Source organism: Sipha flava, unplaced genomic scaffold (assembly GCF_003268045.1).
Source record: "Sipha flava isolate LNK unplaced genomic scaffold, YSA_version1 87_pilon_pilon, whole genome shotgun sequence".
Lineage (NCBI taxonomy): Eukaryota > Metazoa > Arthropoda > Insecta > Hemiptera > Aphididae > Sipha > Sipha flava.
Window position 1 is genome coordinate 388,513 of NW_020273629.1, and position 23,084 is coordinate 411,596.

At 26.7% G+C, this 23,084-nt stretch overlaps 2 protein-coding genes and 1 pseudogene across 2 annotated transcripts in view; 2 read left to right on the forward strand and 1 right to left on the reverse strand.

Moving 5' to 3' along the window:
- The window catches only part of LOC112693475 (dynein heavy chain 7, axonemal-like), a 38,692-nt gene extending 24,013 nt beyond the window's left edge, over positions 1 to 14,679 (forward strand). The window contains exons 34-50 of the mRNA XM_025568564.1: positions 859 to 1,012; positions 1,071 to 1,204; positions 1,299 to 1,490; positions 1,548 to 1,953; positions 2,022 to 2,204; positions 5,764 to 5,947; positions 6,004 to 6,155; positions 6,282 to 6,431; positions 6,557 to 6,708; positions 7,738 to 8,114; positions 8,192 to 8,358; positions 8,920 to 8,928; positions 9,086 to 9,115; positions 9,467 to 9,701; positions 13,540 to 13,691; positions 13,775 to 13,912; positions 14,174 to 14,679. Of these exons, the coding sequence (XP_025424349.1) occupies positions 859 to 1,012; positions 1,071 to 1,204; positions 1,299 to 1,490; positions 1,548 to 1,953; positions 2,022 to 2,204; positions 5,764 to 5,947; positions 6,004 to 6,155; positions 6,282 to 6,431; positions 6,557 to 6,708; positions 7,738 to 8,114; positions 8,192 to 8,358; positions 8,920 to 8,928; positions 9,086 to 9,115; positions 9,467 to 9,701; positions 13,540 to 13,691; positions 13,775 to 13,912; positions 14,174 to 14,530 (3,172 nt within the window). The 3' untranslated portion in view covers positions 14,531 to 14,679. The remainder of the gene's footprint in view (positions 1 to 858; positions 1,013 to 1,070; positions 1,205 to 1,298; positions 1,491 to 1,547; positions 1,954 to 2,021; positions 2,205 to 5,763; positions 5,948 to 6,003; positions 6,156 to 6,281; positions 6,432 to 6,556; positions 6,709 to 7,737; positions 8,115 to 8,191; positions 8,359 to 8,919; positions 8,929 to 9,085; positions 9,116 to 9,466; positions 9,702 to 13,539; positions 13,692 to 13,774; positions 13,913 to 14,173) is intronic.
- A 369-nt stretch (positions 14,680 to 15,048) lies between these two features.
- On the reverse strand, positions 15,049 to 18,354 carry LOC112693486 (glutaminyl-peptide cyclotransferase-like; the record flags this gene model as incomplete). The annotated part of the gene is given in 5 exon segments (XM_025568579.1): positions 15,049 to 15,235; positions 15,310 to 15,520; positions 15,592 to 15,747; positions 17,881 to 18,147; positions 18,223 to 18,354. Coding segments are annotated over 5 exon segments (915 nt in total), but the record flags the coding sequence as incomplete, so codon positions are not given.
- A 1,346-nt stretch (positions 18,355 to 19,700) lies between these two features.
- Positions 19,701 to 23,084, forward strand: part of LOC112693465 — an 18,674-nt pseudogene continuing 15,290 nt past the window's right edge.

Consider the following 23,084-nt stretch of genomic DNA (forward strand, 5'->3'; position numbering starts at 1 on the left):
CGCTCCTCGGCGCCGTCGCTCCGCTAATCGAAAATATCCCTCGAATTGCTATGCAACACCACCCCAAAGAGGTCACAGGGTAATTATTAAGTTACTAACTGTTGTATCAGTTATCAATCATCATGAAAATAATTAAAAAAGTGCAAAATAAAATTTCAGCAGTTGAACCCGATATCTGTCGCTATGTATGGCTTTCAATACCATTAGACTACGAGTTCACATACAATAATCCCATAATATTGTTCATACATTAATTTAGCTAGAAATAAGGAAAAGGTATTCAAATGGTGCTTACGTAGTAGCTACGAATTTTTTTTTTTGAGCGACTACGATAATCGCATGATTCGATTGACCATCAAGGATACAAACAATTTTTTAAAGTTTTTTAGTTTTGTGTATCAAATGAAAAGATGGTGATTGGACATTATTATAAAGAAACTTATGCTGTATAATGATATTCGTGGAATTTTTAGGCTTCTACCTAGGATCGCCCGGGTCGATTTCTTACCTTAGTCCGCCCATGCTTTTACTCCATATATATACTCGTATTATACTAGAATATCTACTTCAAAGCGTCAAAAACCTCATCTATTATCTTATTTTAGTCTATTTACAGCATCCATGTTAACTTTTCGGAAGTCCTAAATTCTTAATTCCCTCGGCTGTTTCCTTATTATTGAATGTTGTCCCATCCTTAAATTTCTCTGTATAGTTTATAATACAAATCTATATTTTTAAATTATTTATATTTTCTTATTTTTGCTATATCCTTATTATTAAGCTTATTAATTATTATATTTTTTCAAATAATAATCTAAAACAAAAATTAAAATTAAAATAATTGTTGTATTACCTTAGAAATTCTAGACGGTCAGCACTTATGATTGATCCTCAAAACCAAGCAAATAAATGGATAAGAAATTTGGAAATGGATAATTCATTAAGTATTGTACGCTTTAGTACTCCAAATTATTTGAAAATATTAGAACATGCTATTACTAATGGAAACCCAGTAATAATAAATTAATAATATAATATTTGTATTTTTATAATGTAATAAAATATTCCAGGTATTGCTAGAAAATATTTACGAAGAACTAGATCCATTATTAGATCCTATATTATTAACTCAAATATTTATAAGCGGAGGCACGTATTGTTTGAAATTGGGAGATACAATTGTTGAGTATAATGATCGATTCCGGTAATAATTTGCATATTTTGTTTTTTCATTGCTGTTACAATAAAATAATCAGTACGCAATAACAAATAAGACATTATTAATTATTTGTAAACAGGTTTTATATTACAACAAAACTTAGAAATCCTCACTACTTACCTGATATAGCAGTCAAAGTAACTCTTTTGAACTTTATGATAACATCAGATGGGTTAGAAGATCAATTACTAGGTGTTGTTGTTGCAAAAGATCGACCTGACTTAGAGGCAGAAAAAAATCAGCTAATAGTACAAGGCGCTGAAAACGCCAGGTAATATTGTAAAGATTCATATTTTTAATTGGTTATTTAATATTCTATTATGTGTAGAACATTAAAAAATATTGAAGATAAAATTTTGCAAGTATTAAGTTCTTCTGAGGGAAATATTTTAGAAGATGAAGAAGCCGTTAATATATTAAGTTCGTCCAAAGTTCTTGCCAATGAAATTGAAGTTAAACAGACTGAAGCTGAAATTACTGAACGAACTATTGATAAAACAAGGCGTCAATACCAAACTGTTGCCATATATTCTACTAAATTATTTTTTGCTATTGATTCTTTGACTAACATTGATCCTATGTATCAATATTCATTGACATGGTTCATACATTTATTTATTACGGCTATAGAAGATAGTCCCAAACGCGATAAAATTGAAGAACGTACCGAAGTACTGAAAAAGTATTTTACTTATTCGTTATATGTCAATATATGCAGAAGTTTATTTGAAAAAGTTATTATTCATTATTATATTCAATTTATCGGTTTACTTGAATTAATTTACATGCTTGATTTTTCTAGGATAAACTATTATTTTCGTTGGTAATAGCTGTTAGATTATCTACAGAAATCAATCCAGAGGAGTGGCTTTTTTTCTTGACTGGTGGAGTAAACTTAGACAACCCCATTACAAATAAGATAAGTTGGTTACAAGATTCAAATTGGGATGAACTCTGCAGAGTTGATAACCTACCAAAGTTCAAAGTTTGTTTAGTTTACGTATCTTATATTTTATCTATATAAATACTATCGTAAAAAATGACTTTATATTAAATATTAAAATGACTGTTATAGAAAATAATATGTTGTAAAATGTATTCTGAAATAGGTATAGTACTACATCAGTATTCAGTATTATATATGTTTAATTAGATTTATATATTTTAATTCATATAAATTTAAATTAAAATGCCTATTAAAAACATTTTTTCTGGTTCTATTCAAATAAATTTAATGAAATCGATACTATACTATACTAGGAATGGGCAAAATTGTATGAACATCGATGTTCGATGTATCAACACATCGATTTTTAAAATATCGATGTGTTCAATGTATCGGTGAAAAAACAACGATGTTTAAAACATCGAAAATAATGTTTCCCTTTAGAGCTGCCATCCGTCGCACACCTTATTATCTGTACAGTGTACTATTTTCTTGATTAAATAATAAATTTAAGAGTTTAAATAATATTGTTTAACTAAAATTTTTTAAATACAATATTAAATACTTAAAATCAGGGGTCGTATTTTCATGCATTTGTATATTTTCTTTGCTACATCAGAAAATATGCTAATTGAGATAAAAATCTGTTTCATAACAATGGTAATAAAAATCTAAATTTTAACAGTGTATGTTTTTGCATGTTCTGTGTGTATTGGCATATTTGGCATATAGTTGATGTTTTTTGAGTTATGAGCGCATATTATTTTATGTAAATTCAGCGAAATCATTTTTTTGTGGAAGTCAAAAAAAAATTAGATCAATAAATGTTTCAATCCATTCTTATTTAATTTTCCGAACTTTTTTATAAAATATCAATATTTTATCAATATTTTATTTTTTTATGACATTAAATTTTATAAGTTAAAAGCAGTATCACGGAATAATGTTATTGAGCACCACTACCACTCTCCTCCTATTGACGTGTCCATTGCAATAAACTATTTTCGTCGCAACGTGTGATCATTAATTATAATTTTAATAAAATGTAACCGAAGAAAAAATATAACTTTTAAAAATATGAATGGATAATTCTTGTTATTTTTAAAAATGCTTATAGTTTTTTTTCGTGCATAGTTAAAGATTTTTAATGCATGTTTGATCAAATGTTAATGCATTATTGCATACTTATTCAGTGGCGTAGCCAGGATTTTTAAATGGGAGAGGCTAATCACTGGATAAGTGAGGTAAGAGAGGATATGAGAATTCACCCTTAATCCCCCCCCCCATCTACTACCAAGTTTTTAAATGTAATTCAAGCATTTTAGTATAGTTTTAAAAATATTTATTAATATATATTTTACAATAATAATAATAATTTTGGTTTCAGTGTTCAGTCACTTGCTCCACTCTGACAGCTGCATCCTCTTAGGCGAATTTCCGACAAATTCAGTTACTATTTCACTTTCATCGAATTGATTTTTTTTATTTATATTAGCCTTAGCTAACCCATTCAGTCTGTTTTCCGACATGGTGCTTCTTAAAAAAATTTTTTAAGCGATTAAGTGCAGAAAACGTTCTTTCCGGAGTGGAGGAGGTAACTAGTAACGTGGCGAATAATTATAAAAGTATTTTAATGTTAGGTTGAAGATTGGTGCAGTGAGAGAGTGAATCAAGAGCAGAATTCGGTTTTGGAATAGTATTTTGACTCCATTATTGCCTCCATATGAACAGGTTAGCTCTGATTGTAGATGAGGTATCATCATGGAGATCTTGGGCATATATTTTAGCAGCTTTTATAATATTTTCATCGTCATACATATTTAAATTGGCCGGAATAAGTCCGTCAAGTAGCATAACATCAATAAGCCTTTGATTAAAACGAGCATCCATTGATTCTATTAAATAGTCAAGATACACTATACTTATAAACACGGGCCATGGGGGTGCTATAGCCCCCTTAGCCCCCCCTGGCTACGCCGCTGTGCTTATTTATGCGTTTTTTAGTGCATGAACTTAGGAGCCCAAATTATAACTGTATAATATATACTGCAGGGTTTATTCTAAGAATTTTTGTCAACAACGCATTAAATTCCCTCTACCCCTCTATCAAAAGTCACATTTATAACTCTACTCATAACTAAGTATACTAAATATAATTATTTATATGAATAAACACTACGCTAGATATTAGGTGCACTCTCAAACTAATACTGTACTTCAAATATGAATATATTATACCAGTACAATAAATAGAAAGCCGACGAATTATTAAAAATAATTATTGGTGGAATTACTGGAACTGAATCAAAACAAACCAAGGCTCGCATACCTATTATAATGTTATATTCATAACGCATATAAATAGTGTATTATATACAATATACATAATACTAAATCAAACAAGTACAATTAAGGAAATAATTAAGAAACTATGTCTATGTTCGGCGTAGGCAAATACTGATAAGGTAATCGACTTCCGAAAAATAATCTTTAAAATAATACATATAACTGGTAAAATAATTTAACATGTAATATTAAAAAATTTAAAATCACTTCACTAAAATACGCGTAATTATCACAAAATTATGATATCGGTGGTTTTTCAAAAATATAATTTTCAAACCATTTTACCCAGGCCCGTAGCCATGGATTACAGGTGTAGTAACACCCCCCCCCCCTCTTAACCGCGTTAACATTATAGTGAAGTCTAATAAAGGTAAAAATTGATCATAAACCATGATGAAAACATATTTATCATAATAAAATATATACATAACAATAATGTAAAGCCGTGATCCGGCTTCTCATTACATCGTTTTGTCTAATAAACCAAAGCCGTGGTTTTATATCGTATCATGCGCGATTTAAAATGGATACATATGACAAAAATGGACATTTGAAATTTTAATATAATAAAATATTTAAATGCTTTCTCATACAATAGTACATTACACATGAATAGATATTCATGTGTAATGTACTAATGTGTTTGTATTCTTGTACAATTAAGTATACGTAAAGTATTTATTTTGTTGTGTATAATTTTGAATAACACCCCCCTTTTGAAATAGCTTGTCGACTGAGCTCACCAACCTTCTCACCCGTAATATTATCATTATAACATTATCAACAACATAAAAATGTACTTCCAAAATCGCAAAAAATGTTCCCGATATCGCAATCAATGCTCAACAACGCCTTAAAATATACCCTGGTATACTGTATAACGATTTTTATATACTGCATACTAAAATAATACAAACAAAAAATAAAATTCGAACATTTCGAACATAAACATCGATGTTTAATCGATTAATCGAAAACAAATTATCGATGTTAAAACATCGATATATCGACCTAAAACATCTATGTTTTTGCCCAACCCTATACTATACTGACAATATTCAGTTACAATAAAATCGACGAATAGTCCCGTAATTTTAATATTATTTTAATGAAAAAAATTCTATAAAATTGATGGATAGGGAAAAATCCTTTAAAACACATTTTAGAAATGATCATAAAGATTTTTTGTAAAATAATAAATAACAAAATGGTTATTGTGATTTAAAAGAATAAATTATATATTTTTAATTAGGGTATAAGAGCTAATTTTGAGAATAATGAAGATGAATGGAAACATATTTACGATTCACCTGTACCATATCTGACTAATTTTCCGGAACCTTGGAACACAAATTTAAATTATTTTCAAAAATGTATAATTTTGCGAATCATTAGATATGACAAAATATTACCAGCAGTTCAATACTTTATAACGAGTATGAATAGTTTTAATTTATGGAAGTATTGTAAACTAATTCACTTTAATTTATAGATGAATCTATTTTGGAAAATAAATTTATTGAACCTCCACCATTTGATTTATTTTCATCCTTTGGTAATTCGAACTGTGCGACACCTTTAGTATTCATATTAACTCCAGGTGCTGATCCAACTACAATGTTACTCAAATTTGCTGACAAAATGGTATATATAATTTAATACAAATTATCAAATTAATCTTATTAGCCAAAATCTATGTAAATTCTTAAAATAATATAATTGGACAATATACACCTTTCAAAATTAAATGTATATGTATTTCATTTTAAGGGCTTTGGGTCGCGCTTAACATCTTTGTCTTTGGGTCAAGGCCAAGGCCCTATAGCTTCTCGATTAATTGAAGAAGCAACAAGAACGGGTGACTGGGTATTGTTACAAAATTGTCATTTAGCTAAAAGCTGGATGTCTGACCTTGAAAAGGTAATATAATTATATTGATAAAAATTACAATTATATATTTATATTATACCAAGAACTAAAAAATACTAATTATTATGATATAAGCAATGTAACTATTATTGCCATAATCTTTTCCATTGTTTTAGACATGTGAAAATTTTTCTGTAGAACATATTAATTCAGAATTTAGACTTTGGTTGACATCTTATCCTGTGGAATATTTCCCCGTGTCAGTACTTCAAAATAGCATTAAAATGACTAATGAACCGCCAAAAGGACTCCGAGCTAATATATACAGGTGCTATTAATAATGTTTATATTTTTAAATGTTTGTAATAGTGTTATATATAGCAGTGTTTTTCAACCTATTCATCATGACCCAAAAATAGGTTAGGTATACGAAAAAAATATGAAATAAAAAACAAAAGACCGTGTCTCTTATATCATACATACAATAAAGTTTTAAATGAGGGGGGCTGTAACGTATTTTTTAACGACTCCCCGACTTAAATACTCGTGCTTTGCCACTGATTATTTTATATATTAAGTTTTTACTTTTTATTTACAAAATAAAAAAAATAAATATTTTTTTATCTTTTAATATGTTATAATTATTATTTTATAATAATTATTATGTTATTATTTTTAAATTTTCTTTTCTTTTTTATTTGGAGTTTGTTGGTCATTATGACCATACCGTCACACATCTAATTCTCCAGCATTCTCTATCCAAAGCTCGTGCTTTCCAATCCGGTTCTCCATTCAGTGTCAACACAGCTCTTTTTATCATATCTTCCACCTTAATCGAGATATCCCTAGTGGTCTTTTACCAACTGGGTTCTCATCCATCGTCATCCTTATGTTTTTTGGCTTCGTCTAGCGTGCCGGCCCACTGAAATCTTCGGTTTCTAATTGTATTTACTATGTTTTCTTTTTTTAATAAACTTTCCAATTCATTATTTTTTCTTATTCTTATTACTTTAATTATTATATGTATATTTTAAACCAATTTATTAATATTATAATTGTATTTTCCATTAGTTTAAAAAAATTCTTTGCAAAACTATTCTGTGACATTTAACATATACCTATTTATACTTTTTAGTTTAAGTAGATTAATTAGTCTATTAGGTACTTATATTTTATAATAGTATTTTATTTTTTTAATTTATACATAGAAACCATTTTTTTTTTTTTGTTTCACCTAAACTTTATTTCTTTGAGAGGGAGTGGGCAAACATTATTTGCTCTAGGGCGGCATCGGCCCTTAATTCGGCACTGCTCGTATATTTGTGTGTGTGTTTGTTAAAATACAAGCATTTTTCAGATCATTTACAAGCGATCCAATTGCAAACGAAGAATTTTTTGAGGGCTGTAAACAAAGTGGAAATTTTAAGAAACTGATTTTCAGTTTGTGTTTCTTTCACGCTTTAGTTCAAGAACGCCGCAATTACGGGTCGATCGGATGGAATCGAATGTATGAATTTAACGAAACTGATCTCAGGATTAGTGTTCTACAGTTACAAAAATTCTTAAACGAATATCCAAACGTTCAATTTGATGCCTTACGGTATCTTACTGGTGAATGCAACTACGGCGGGCGTGTAACGGACGATTGGGACCGTCGTTGCTTGATTACATGTCTAAACAAGTTTTATTCTAAGTCTGTTATTAAGAAAAAAAATTTTAACTTTGATAAATCTGGTAATTATTAATAATGCGATAAGTAACTTATTTACAATGTTATAAGAATAAATAAATTTATAATTATATTATTTAAGGAATTTATCACTGCCCTGATTTAAAAGAGTATGATCAATTCTTAGAGCGAATTCAAGGATTGCCATTAGTTACAAAACCTAGTATTTTTGGCCTGCATGAGAATGCGGATCTCATAAAAGAAAGACAAGAAACTGAAATACTTCTCGATTCCGTTCTTAAAACACAAGTAAATTATGACACATGATGTATATACTTAAATTTATATATTATTACATTAGAGTTGAACGAGTAAGGTAGTCAAATTTGTAAGTTTTTCGAGTCAAATATGATTTGAATTGACAAAAAAAATATTTGTACTTGTACATACGAGTAATCGATTTTACTCGACTATAACCGAGTGCACGATTTGAATCAAATATTCGAGTTTATTTTACTACTTTATTGAAAAATAAATATTAAAACTACAAATAACTGAAGCCAAATATTTCCGATAGAAAATACCAACAAGGTTGATGTTTCAAATGAATAACAATAGATTGTTATTAATTTGATATTTTATTATGATAATATAATTTTATACAAATTGGTAACCACCACTTTTTTCTTAAGTACCTTCTGGGTATTTTTCGAGCTTTCGAGTTTTGAACTCTACTCGACTTGAAATAATTAAAATTCGTCTCGACTCAACATAAAAAACCAATACTCGTCCAACTCTACATATTAACAACATTTATATGAATATAATTATTATTGTTATTTTTAAAAATGTACTTAAATTGCTGGTCAGGACCGAGTTGTAAGTAAAATTAGTATTATTAACATTAACATTTTTACAACTATCTAAATAAACCTAGGACATTAATTATCAGTCTTATTATGGTAAATGTTGTCATCAATTGTTATTTATGTGATCGTTATCTTATTTTTTTGTTGCTATCTACTTATTACCATAGGATTTATGGAACAAATATAAACTAAGTTATGTAAGTAATGCTTATATATTTTAAGTAGGTATTTGTCTAATAAACTACCAAAATGTGTAGATGAACATGAGAATTAATATTAAGTATTCAATTCTTTACCACTACACATCAACATAATATGTATTATATACATAGGCATAAATAAGAGTGGTTGAGGGACTTACTTCTTTAACTAGTTTCTAAATTCCCGTACCCCCAAAGAAAAAAATCAAATCATTGCTATACTTAATAAAATATATTATGAACAATTTCCCAGTTTCCCTAATCTCAAACCCTATTTGTGCCTATGAACACATAAGAATTTAGAACACGAAGAATCTTCAAATTTTTAATAATAAGTACTGGATTTAGGGTTCCATAACTTCGGGTGAAGAAGGTAAATCATCTGAAGAACTAGTTTTAGCATTTGCCACGGATATACTAAGTAAATTACCCATAAATTTCGATATTGTGCTGGCTCTTGAAAAATATCCAACTTCTTACAACCAGTCAATGAATACAGTTTTGGTACAAGAAATGGGTCGATTTAATAAACTATTGGACGTTATTAAATTTAGTTTAACTAATATACAAAGAGCTGTTAAAGGTGAGTAAATGTTTAATTTTATACCTTATATAAGCCCATGTTTTTACTGCTTAATAATTTTCGACTGAAAATTAAAAATTAATTAGCTAATAATATCTGTAATTAAATAAAATTTAATATTTTAAAATTAAAATTAAAATCTAAAAATAAATAATCAGTATTTGTGTGAATTTTACCCAAAGTAATTATGAGTGGTAATATATTTATTTAATATTAATACTACAATATACATTTTTTAATCAATATTTGTATGTAAGAATATATAAATATGAATATTATAAGCAAAACTAAAAATGTATGTTAATTATTAACCGAAATAGATACTGAGACCTAATAAAAAAAAAATTACTAGAAATTAGCGGACATAAACCCTAGATAATGATCAAAAAAATCAAATGTAATTATGAAAATTTTGGTTGGAAAACTTCGAAGATTGTACAATTCATTGATTTTAAAATGTCAAAATATATTTTTAATCTGAAAAAATAGTTGTAGAGAACACATATGACCCACGTACTTTTTTTATAAGGTCCGTACAACATAATCAAATAACGTTGATCGTAAAATATACATACTTAATATATTCTCATTTAGTATTGAACTGCAGCCTAATTATTAAATGTATAAGTATAATATATATTCAAATTAATATATTTAACATGGCTATAGTTATTAGGTACTTAATTTATTTTATTGGTTCAGTCGTAAAATTAAATTATATAAAATAAATATGCTGGTTGTCAATTTTAATCAAATTTTTTTTCCTATGGCCCGCCAGATTTTAAAGTTCTATAAATTGGCCTTCAAGTTACTTTTAGCTGTCCATCTCTGACATAAAACATAAAAACCTCAAAAATATTAAATAAAACTTATAATAAATATCACTTTTTCTAAATAGGTATATTATACCTTATGCTGAGCGCTCAACTTGAAGGGGTGACGCAGGGGGACGGAGTATCCCAACTAATTTTCAGAAATTTTAGAGTCCCCCTACTATTATTACGCTATAATAATAACGCTCAGTCAGTTTTGGGGACGTTTTTTTTTAAAGTAAATAGAGTCCCCCTTCTTTAATTTTGCCAAGTCGAGCACTGCTTAAGCTTATATTATGCTATATATTATTCTAATTTATTTTGTAAAATAATATCAACCATTTTTTTTTTAATTTATTATAATTATAAAATGTTTCAGCACCTCTAGTGTTATTACAACTTTTTAGTTTTTACAATTTTGTTTGTTATAAATTTAAATAATTATAAATTTATTAATTTCATAAATATTAATAGTGAGGATATAAAATGATGTGCTAACACATATGAATATAATAAAAAGGTCTAGTATATTAATAATGATCCTTATTCTCTGACGATGAGTCTTCCGTGTCTGTCAAGAGAATATCCTGGGGAAGTCGAGGCCGCAGACGTCTATTGAGTGGTTTTCTTCCTATATTGTAATGACGAGCACTGTCCAAGTTTTTTAGTTGGCGTGGAAATTTTTAAATTGGGTTTTAATCCATGTATTTATCAGGGGTATTCCCGTGTCATTATGGATCTGACGGTTTCTCATAAACCAAGGTGCTTTGAGACATATCCTTAAGAATTTATTTTATAAGATTTGTAGTTTATTTATTTTAGTCATAGAGGCAGCAGCCCATACAGGACAAGCATAAGTTATCAGTGGTCTGATTATTGTGGTGTAGAGAAGAAGAGAAGATTTCATTTGGAGAGTTGATTTGTAATTCACTAAGGAGTAGAGAATTCTCATCCTGACATATCCCTGAGTGAGTTTTTTGTTTATATGGATATTCCATGTGAGTTTTTCATCGAGGAAAACACCAAGGTATTTGACTGGGTCATCTTTTCTATTCCATTGTATAATCTGGTTGTTTATATTAATATTTCTTGGATCGTTATATCTTTTTAAGGTGAATATTTTAGCTACACTTTTTGTCGGATTTAGTTTCAGTTTCCATTTTTTGAATCAGGAGGTAATTTCATTTAATAAAGATTGTAGTTTTTCGATTGATAGGTCTAATGCGCTATCTTGCGTAAGGATTATAGTGTCGTCCGCAAACATTGCCAGTTGAGAGTTAGAGGGATTGGGTATGTCCTGGCAGTAAATGTTAAAAAGAGTTGGCCCCAATACTGATCCTTGTGGGACTCCAGATTTGATTTTGTGTTGTAGAGATAAGTCTGTGTCTATTCTCACTTGGAATGTTCTGTCTGTTATGAAAGATGTGATGGTTTTTAACAGGTACATAGGAAGATTAGGTGCTTTCAGTTTTATTTCAAGCCCAGACCTTATCAAAGGCTTGTGTTAAATCGAGAAAAACTGCTGTAGTATATTTTTTGTTTTTGAAGCCATGTACAATTATTTCTGATATACGTTGAATCTGGTGGCATGTGGAGTGCTGTGTTTTGAAACCAAACTGGTATTTTGGGATTATGTGTAAGAATGGTTAGTAAGAATGGAATATCCTATTCAGTAAAATCCTTTCATATAGTTTAGATAGAGTTGGTAATAGCTTATTGGTCTGTAACTTGTGGGAGAATTCGCTTGTTTTCCAGGTTTATGGATTGGGACTATAATAGCATGTTTCCATGTAAGGGGAAAGGTAAAGGTATCTATACGCATGGTTGAGTTAAATAGAGAGGCTAGGTATGTTAATACTTTTGATGTAAGATTTTTTAGAATTTTGTTTGTTATTAAATCATGATCGGGACTTTTCTTGCTTGCTAATTTTGATATGATTAATTGTATTTCTTTGGGGGATGTTAGCTAAATAATGGTGTTATGCTCGTGATTAGTTTTGTTCGACATTTCTTCTAAGTGTTCGTTTTGATGTTGAGTGTCATCTTCCGTGGTGAAGCATGATTTGAAGTAGTCGGCGAAGGCTTCGGACTTTTCTTCATTTGTGTCGTATTTGGCTATTCCGTTTTTTAATGAGGGTATTACACTGCGCTGCTTAAGTATTCTTTTTGTAGCTAACCAAAGACTAGAGTCATTCGATTGATTTTTTCCAGGTAAGCACTGTAAGAGTTGTATCTTATGTTATCTAATTCCCACTTTACCCTTCTAGTTAACTGGTTTAGTCTTCTTTTAACTCTTAAATTTCTTGTTCTCTGCCAAATTTTTCTTACTTTGTGTTTTTCTTTGATTAAATTTTGTATAATGATTGGGAGGTAGTCAGTGGACTGAATTATGTTACTGTGTTTTTTTTTTAATCTGTGCTTGGGTCACTGCTATTTTTATGGCTTCTGTTATATGCTCAATGCTTTTATTGATATCATCTATGTTTTGATATTGTTTTTGGTTATTAAGGTTTTTATCTAAATTTTCTCTGAAGGCTTCTCATTTTACGGGGGCGTTAATTAGCTTTGGAATAGGATGATTGATTTTTATTTGATTATTCATACTAGAGATAACAGGAACATGATCTAAATCCAGTTCGTTTAGGACTTGGTGGTGTAAGTTGATTGGGAAATTGTAGATTAGAGCGATATCAAGTATATCTGGTTGTCTTCCGGGTCGTTGAAAGGTTGGACTAGCGGGAGGTGATATTATTATCCGTTGTTCTGATGTGACTTTGAGAAGTTTGTTACCATTTTGGTTTGTTTTCAAACAGCCCCAGGTTTGATGTTTCGAGTTGAGGTCCCCTAAGAGTATGGTTAAGAGTTTCTTGGTTTTTATTAACCAATTCATCATCTTCTTAAATAAGATAAACAAATAATAATACTAATAGCTTATCTTATTTGCATATTATGTGTACAACCAAATAGGTTTATTTAAACTTGCATTATATAATACATTTTTAATATAGTCTAATTTTTTTTTTTAGGTTTAATATTAATGTCCAACGAATTAGAAGAAGTATATCACAGTATTTTAATAAACAAAATCCCGTTTATTTGGGCAAATAGTTCATATCCATCATTAAAACCATTGGGAAGTTATATAAAAGATTTATTGCAACGATTGTCTTTTTTACAGGTATAGTTCAGAGTCTGTATTTAAATTATCATTCATTGAAATTTAAACTTCGTTGAAAATTTAAAATTACCTTATTTTTTTAGAAATGGTACATCCATGGTACTCCAAATTCATTTTGGATTTCTGGGTTTTATTTTACACAAGCGTTTTTGACAGGAGCTCAACAAAATTTTGCAAGAAAATTCAAAATACCTATAGACTTATTGACTTTTGATTTTAAGGTAAACACAACAAAACATTTATATTGATAATTATATCTTATTAAAATATTTAGTAATATATTATAAGGCAATTATTATTCTAACATAGCATACTAAATATTCTATAAATAAATTCTGTTCAATAGTTTCAGTTGTAATTTTCTGTATTGTTGAATTTTTCCTTATACTGGTGCACTAATATCTTTACATTGATAATGAATAAAATTGGGTTATTTATATTAATAAATAAATGTAATGCTATAAAATATAACTATTTTCTAGATAATGGACAAAAAAATCGTCATTAACTCAACTCCTGAAAATGGAGTTTATGTTTATGGTCTTTTTTTGGACGGAGCAAGATGGAGCAATAAAAAATCAAGTCTCAAAGAGTCTAAACCAAAACAACTGTATGACAAAATGCCTATAATTCATATGACACCAATAGAAAAAGAAAATTTAAAGCTAAACACAGTTTATTTGTGTCCCATGTATAAAACAGCCGAAAGAAAAGGCACATTATCTACAACAGGACATTCCACAAACTTTGTTATTGCTTTATGGATACCATCAACAACAAAACAGCCAGAACATTGGATACTGAGAGGCGTTGCTTTATTATGCCAACTATCACAATAATGTAAATTCATAGATTTATATTTGAAGTGTTAATTTTTTAAATATAATCAAAAACAACTATCAATTGTGATAGAACTAAAAGATATTTAAAAAATGATTATTAACTAAGAAAACTTACGTAAAAAAAAAATTAGTTTGAAAAACTTAAATTCCCAACAAATTATGTATAATATATAAATCTATTAAGGTGTATATAATTTAAAATAACAATCATAAAAATATCAAAAAAATATAAAATAAAATATTAAATTTTATTTGAAGTTTTAATTTTTTAAATATAATAAAAAACAACTATCAATTGTGATAAAACTAAAAGATATTTAAAAAAATATTATTTACTAATTAAACTTGCAGTAAAAAATAAAATTAGTTTAAAAAACTTTAATTCCCAACAAATTATGTATAATATATAAATCTTTATGTATCTAAGTGTAAACAATTTAAAATAACAATCATAAAAATATCAAAAAATATAAAAAATTAAAATCTTAAATTTAATATAATTTTCTATTCTATTTCTAAATGAGATTCAAGATAGTAAACAAAAATATTTAGTTTACTGTTTTTCTAAATAACTAAGTAGAAATACTTGAAAAATTTTAATCAAGTTCTGTATTGTCGGCATGTGTAATGCTTCTCTATTATCACTGCTCTCATGCCAAACACTTGGAAATGGATGTGGAATTACATGAACAATTTCAATCCCTATATACATAAATAAATCTAATTAATTAAAGCCATATAAGTTTAAAGAAGTATTTTTGTTAATAGATGTTGACCTTTTTCATAAAATGGCATATGATCATCATCAATTTCTACATTTGCAGACTTTGGTTTGAAATAAACATTAATATAATTGTTAAAACAACCGGTAGTATTTAAAGCTGTTTCAGCATTGATCAAACTTTGATATAAGTCTGTTGTTTCTGGAAAATAATTATAAAACTTTGGATTCTTTGTACCCAATAAATCTAATAACATTAAGAATTCCTGAAAAAAAAAAGAAAAAAGAATTCCATAACTCAATGATATAAAATTGGGGAGGATAATAAATAACTTACAATTCTATACAGTTGATTCAATTGGCGACCTCGGTGAAAAAATTTGGTATTTTCCATTTTTGAAGCTAAATGTCTGGAACCGTAAAGAGAATCTGTTTTGTTCCATTTCACAAATGCTTCTTCTCCATCAAAAAATACCATCATCAAGCTTAAGGGCTAAATTATTAAAAAAAAAAAAATTAATTTAACAAAAATATTAGTTTAAATTATATATTATTTTAATTTATTATGAGATATACTCCAAGGAATACACGTCAACATGAAAATAAGATAAGGAAATAAGGAATTAGATTTACTCATTAACTTTATGAATGACTCAAAAAACATATGAACCTATTAGTGATTGAATACATACAAAAATCTTAGTTTATAAATATAATACTTGTATAAATGTATTAGTCTTTAATAAAATTAAATTTTCTTACATTAACTTGCTAAATGATTAATAAATGATGATTAACTTGGATGTTTATGAAAATGCATAATTCTTCTATTGATTCAATTTAATACGGATTTGGATATAAATTTGATTTATGTTTTACTAAATCAAATAATACTATTTTTATTTTGTATATTTTTGAATTTTTTTAGTTTTATATTTTAATTGCATATTTTTGGGATTTTAGGAATATAAATACCGATTATGGTACATTTTTGAACTTTATTTAAAAAACAATTTAAATTGACGGGTATATAAATGATAAATTATTGACTTATATAATTGTGTTTATCCCTAATATATAATTTTTAGATTTGTTTGATCAAATTAAAAAAAACTATTGTGTCACAGTGTAATATTCATATTGTAAAATAGTAAATATTATTAAAAAAATATAAAATATAAAAATGACAACTATTAAAATTAAATAATTATAAATTATAATATATTTTTAATTTTTAGTACTAAATTTTATTTTGTATGAATTTAATAATTTTTTAATGCACAAATGCAAACATATAATAGTCTTTTTATGCACATAAACATCCAAACCCTAATAATGATTAAACAAAAAGCAAATCTTATGACAAACATTATTTAGTGCTCAGATAAAATTACATTTGCATATAAAAAATCAATAGAAAATAAGTAAGCTTAACTTTTTTAAAATATAAATATATAATAATTATTTTTTTCTAGTATAAAAAACAATATTTTAAGTAAGTTCACAAGTGTTTGATATACTACATTTTAATGCAGTCTTTCGTTTAAAAATTAGTAACAACAGATGCAGCTTAACCATAACACAAAAAGTCAGTCATGGCTAATCACTGTTATAATGTGCCACAAAAAACAGCCATTACTAATTTATTAATACATTAAAACTTCATATTCTTATGTTGAAATAGAGTGAAATACGAGGTGCACATAAACAAATACTTATATACTAATTATATAGATATAATTTATACTTAATTTTTTTTATAAAGTATTAGCCATTTTGTTATATGTAAATAATTTAAATATTTTATAATAGTGTTATTAATTTGGAAATTATTATATTATTACTCACTTATTTATCAATATTATTAATTATATCAATATTCTTTGTGCTTAAAACTGTAGTCAAAAATAAAAATATAAATTATTAGAAATGTATTCCTTACAAAAATAAGTATTAATTTCTTTAATTAAGTTTTCAATTATTTTAATTTATAAAATAAAATATGATAAAAATGCATGGTTTTAAGTAAAATAACACAAAAATCAAATAACCACAATATTTCAAGAAAAAAAAAATGTACTACAATGTGTTATCATTAATCAATATTTGAAAATATTAAATAAAATGACATATAAAATATAGTTATTGACCAGAAAGCTAGTCATCATACCTTACGATCAAATGCAAATATTTTAGTATAGTTTTTTTAATATAGAACCTATATGTTTACTTTTAGATATAATAATCAATTGTGAAATGAAAAGCTAATTTCAGATAATCATAAATTGATTTATTTCTTAATTTTGTTTATTTAATCATTAACTTTTAATTTAGCTATTAATTGCTATTTATACAAAAGTGATTTAAATAATAAATAAATAATATTAAATGATGATTAATAAAAGTTATAAATACATTTTAATAATTACAATTTAAAAATGTAATTTAATAGTTTACTTGGGGATCCATTAATAAGACTTAATAGGGATCCTATAAATTAAGGTTCTGTAAGCATTAGAATATTTCTTGAAGTTAAAATTATTTAATCTAGGCCCTTAAAAATGATGTCATCTGCATTTATTTATTGTTAAGTTATTTAATATTAGATAATTCAAAGTAAACTTACAGAGTTTTTAAATGCTTCAAGTTGTTGGTTCAAAGACCTTGCCATGTACATCATCATGGCACAAGGTACTGCTGAATCAGTTGCTCCCACAAATATAAATTTCATTAATTTGGAGTCATAATGGCAAGCGACAACTATATACCGATCAGCCAAAGGGTTTAAAGTAGCCACAACATTAGTCATATTGTAAATTCCTTTTGGAGTAGAGGCTTTAAATTCATCTAGTTCTATGGTCCAACCATAATTCTTCATTTCTTCGGAAATATACTAGTTTAGTAAATCAATAGCAACTGTAAGACTTTATAACATTTAATTTAAAGCATAATTTTGGTTAATTATTACCATTTTTATAAACTCATGATTATCTGTTCCAACTACCCTTTCAATTAATATTTCATCTAGGATAGGATTAAATTGCTGTTCAATATCCATGTGACATAATATATTTGTAGAGTCCCGCGAGATAATAGCACCCTACAAGAAAAAAAAATATTTCTTAAAATGTTTATCTAAAAAAAATACTATATTTTATGTTTTAAAATCTATACATTGATATAAACTCAGTGACATACAAGAGCGTCCATATGAAAATTCTCAAGAGGGGGACAAACATTTTAATTTATCACTCTATTCATAAATAGGAATGACCTACAATATAGGAAGGGGTTTACAATTTTACATTATACTTATTATACTATTACATTATATAATATATACCTATATATATATTGATATATTATATCAAACTGGAAGACTATAAAATAATAATTTTTTAACCAATATACCATAAAAGTAATTTATTGAAATTCTTATTTAATTAATAATATAAATTGGATACTTAAAACATCAGTTATATTTATTAAAATATTAATTTACAAATATTATATAAATATTATGGTGGTGTACACACACACATTTACATAGGTACCGTATTTCTGGAAATACACAATATTTTAAGAATTGATAATTATCCATAGAATAGAAACAAAAAAGCATATTGTTATTTATAGCTAATAACCTGATTTTCCAAACTAAATAGATTTTTCATAAACAAATTATAAATTTTCATATATTAAATTAAATTTTTAAATTCTTTTTAAATAAATATATTCTGATCATGGTAAACAATTTTCCAAGATTTTTGACATTTTCCAGGGGGGGACATGTCCCTTACCCCTCCATATGGGCGCCCTTGATGGCATATATTCAAATTTGTTATAGGGAGGGGTTAAAAAAAATAATGCACTTCAAAAACTACCAATTTATAACTACCTCTTTTTTCAATAATCAAATACTTAAAGGCAGTGTTATGGTGGGGGTTAACAGGTTATACCTCCCCCTCAAATGTCGCACTTATTTAGTAAGATATACAATAATTTTATATCTGTTATATCATAGATATAATGTTATACCCATACGGCTGAACAGGGGCGGCACTACACTGGGGCCAGGGTGAGCAAATGCCCCTTTTTGCCCCTCCTAAAATTTAATATTGAACATTTTAATCTAAAATGCATTTTATATTGATTATCGAGCATTTTAGATATGGTTGTAGATAAATTTGATGTGATTCATAAAAATAAAAAAATAATACTATCCTAATAATTTGTAATTATTTATACCTATTCATTTACTACTAATAACTAACGTTATGTTGATATTTAAATATAATATAATAATAAAATAAAATAAGTAATTATATGAATGTTCATATAACACATTTTATATAACATAAGTCATATAACCTTATTACTTACAAGTTTATATAAAACATATTTTAAGTACTTTAGGTTATACCTTATACCTATTTTGGTTCCAATATGTTAAAAATATGTAAGTAAACAGAAATTTTATTAATTAATTATTTAATTTTTTTTTGGATTATTTAATATAATATAAGCAAATTAGTGGGTGATCGAGTAGCGATACATAAATTCCCCACCAGAAAATAATTTGCCCCCGTATCGCCCCCCAATAAAAAATATCTGGCGCCGCTACTAAGGCTGAACATTAATTTGTTCTAAATATTATTTCATACATTTTCCTTAGAAGCTTGTACTAAAATAGTTGTATGAATTAATTATCAATTTATATTCATACAAACAGGGACGTATTTAGGGGAGTGATTTGGGTTTTATAACATCCCCATCGACCGTATGTTATGGTATTTCACCAAATTGCAAACTTACAGTATAATTTGCCATACACAAGTACTGGTCAACTAAATTTTAAAACACCTCTGTTAAATGAATCCTGAATACGCCACTGCATACAAACATGCATTTTATTATAAGTTGTGCTTTAAACAGGAGGACTAAGCACATTGCTTTAATCAAATTTAATAGTGTTAAATATAATAATTTTATAAAGATCATAGGGGTCTTCAAAAAAAAATCTTACTCGGAAGAAAAAAATTGTAAAGCCAATATATATTAGTTAATAATTATTTACTAGTATTATGAGGGTATATTTCAATTTCATAAAAAAAAAACTGTCAATTTATTTATACAATTTGGTAGAATTAAATTTTGAAGTAGTTAGCAGATATAAGCGTGTGTACGAATAGGGGGGGGGGCAGACACCCCACAAATGTTGTGAGGCCTTAAAATTTAAGTCTTAGAGTAAGGAGCCCGTATTTTAATTGATGATGCTCAAGTTAAATGTAATTTATTCTAAAATATTTGGTAGAAAATAAATTATGTTTCGTAATAGAAAAATATAAATTACATTTTCTAAATTTTCGTGAAAAAATTTCTCATGATAGTTTGACAGTTACAATTGAGAACAAAAATACAAATCATAAATAATTAAAGCTACCTATCCCAGAAAAATATTCATCGTGACTTATATATCACAATATTAAATAAAAATGTATAGATTTGTTTACTTAATTATTTATACATTATAATTTATTAAATATATCTATACGTTTTGTTGAGATAGGGCACAAAAGTATTATGTAGGCATCCCCTGATATACAAGTCTGTGCATGCCTATGCTAGTAGGTACGGCCTTTATCAAATATTTAAATTAAATCACTTTTATTACATTATTGTTCTCCAAAAATAAATATCATTTAAATAAAAAAAAATAATGTATCTGTGAATGTAAATATTTGTGGAAAACCCCAAAAAAAAAAAAAATTATTTCAAAATACTAGTTTTTAGAAAGGAATATATTATATAAGCAAATATTATAACGAAATAGGATTATATAATTTATAAATTTATTAAACTACCAACTTAATTGACTATCATTGTCAGGTGAGTCTTAAAAAAATATATAAAACAGGCATTTAGTCAACGGTTATGCATTATTATTTTTATATATAATCAAACATTAATATATACTTGCGAAATGTCGATTGTTTATACTATCAGAGTGATAATATCTTATGATGTTTCGACATTAAAAATGCAAAGTTTAAAAATTATTTTCTTGATACCTCCATATATAGTATTATTAAAAATATTATGAATAAGTACATTTCCACAAAATTTCAAATTAATCAGTAATTCAGTCAGTATATATAGACACATTTAATTATATAAATGTTATCGGCAATATGGATAATTCAGGTGTTTTTTAAAATACCTAGGCATTATGCAAACTGCCAATTCTTTTTTTAAGCAAAGTACAAAACATTTTATTATATGTTACTTATATTACATTAAGATTCTTATAATTATTATACATTATTACTCATATTACAAACAACATTTTATTTTTATCTATTATTATATTATTATTATTATATAAAATATTTTACTCTAACTACTATTTAATTATTATAAAATGTTGTAGAAAAGTGAAATTTGGAAGTGCACAAAATATTATTTTTAAGGCAAATACTTTTTTTATTTTGACACTTGGACTTACAAACACATTTTAAAAATCGTTGGCCAATTCTTGTGGATTGAATTTTTATTAACTCATTATACTGTTCATCAGATAAAAAACTAGTATTAGGTAGTGGTAATTTGTTTTAATAATATACTTCATATAAATCGTATGCATAGTTGCAACACCAAAACGAGACACAAAAATTACGAGGGAAATTACAAATATTAGTACGTTCAATATTGTATCAAAGAATATTAATCTTTATTGTGTTAAATCGTGAACGCACATTTATGATAAACGATAAGTAAAGTCGTTGGTTAATATGCCCAATTTTGTTTGTTTTCTTCATATTGCCTACTCCACGATTGGCATTATACATAATACATAGATAAAACTCATATTATGTATATTGTCGAGTGATTTTTGACATTTTGTATAATGCCTAGGCATTTTGTAAAATACCGGATTATTCATATTGCCGGTAACATATAAATATATATAAATAAATACATACATTAATACTATCATGATACTATTATATATAGATACATATTCTTTAATAGATTTTCCTAGATATAATTAATACATTGATTGGCTAACAAATTACCAATTTACCAACCTTTAATTTAAATAAGTTTAAGCTAAACTGAAATTTTAACGAATCTTTTACCTGAAGTTAGAGATAAAAAATTATTTTAAAGTTCAGATAATTTTTTGTCAGTGAGCTATTTTTTTTTATTTTAAATCCAGATTATTTAATTTAAGTTGATCTATAACAGCCTGTTAAAATTCTAGAAACCATACATATAGTTAATTTTTTTTATAATAAATGTATTGTTAAAGGTAGGCTTCGGAAGTTGTTGCATTTGCAATATATTTATTTTATTATACGGATTTATTGCTAAGTAGGTTATACATAGTAGGTTATATTCCATGCAAGTACGAATTAAAATATAAACATTTTTACCAATTTTTTCGATTCGATTGCATTTTTATTGATTTTCCTCTTTTTTGAAATAATTGTATATACATACTTTTAAATATTATTCATATGATTTATTTATTTTTTTTGTAAGAAATAAAATAACGACGGATGCCGGGTCAGGTATTAATATATGTTAGAATAATATAACAATAATAAATAATAATTTATGGTTATTTTGGGCTTTGTGGATTGTGATGACAGTGGTGGAAGTATTATTTGATAAGACAAAGCACGAGTTGCATAACTTACTTTCCTCAAATCGGAGATCTTTTGAGTGTGAGAACTAATGAAGAAACCATATACATACAACGCAATAATTTAATAAAAAAATAAAAATTAGTAAATGTTAACACTTGTAAATTAATATATAAATAGT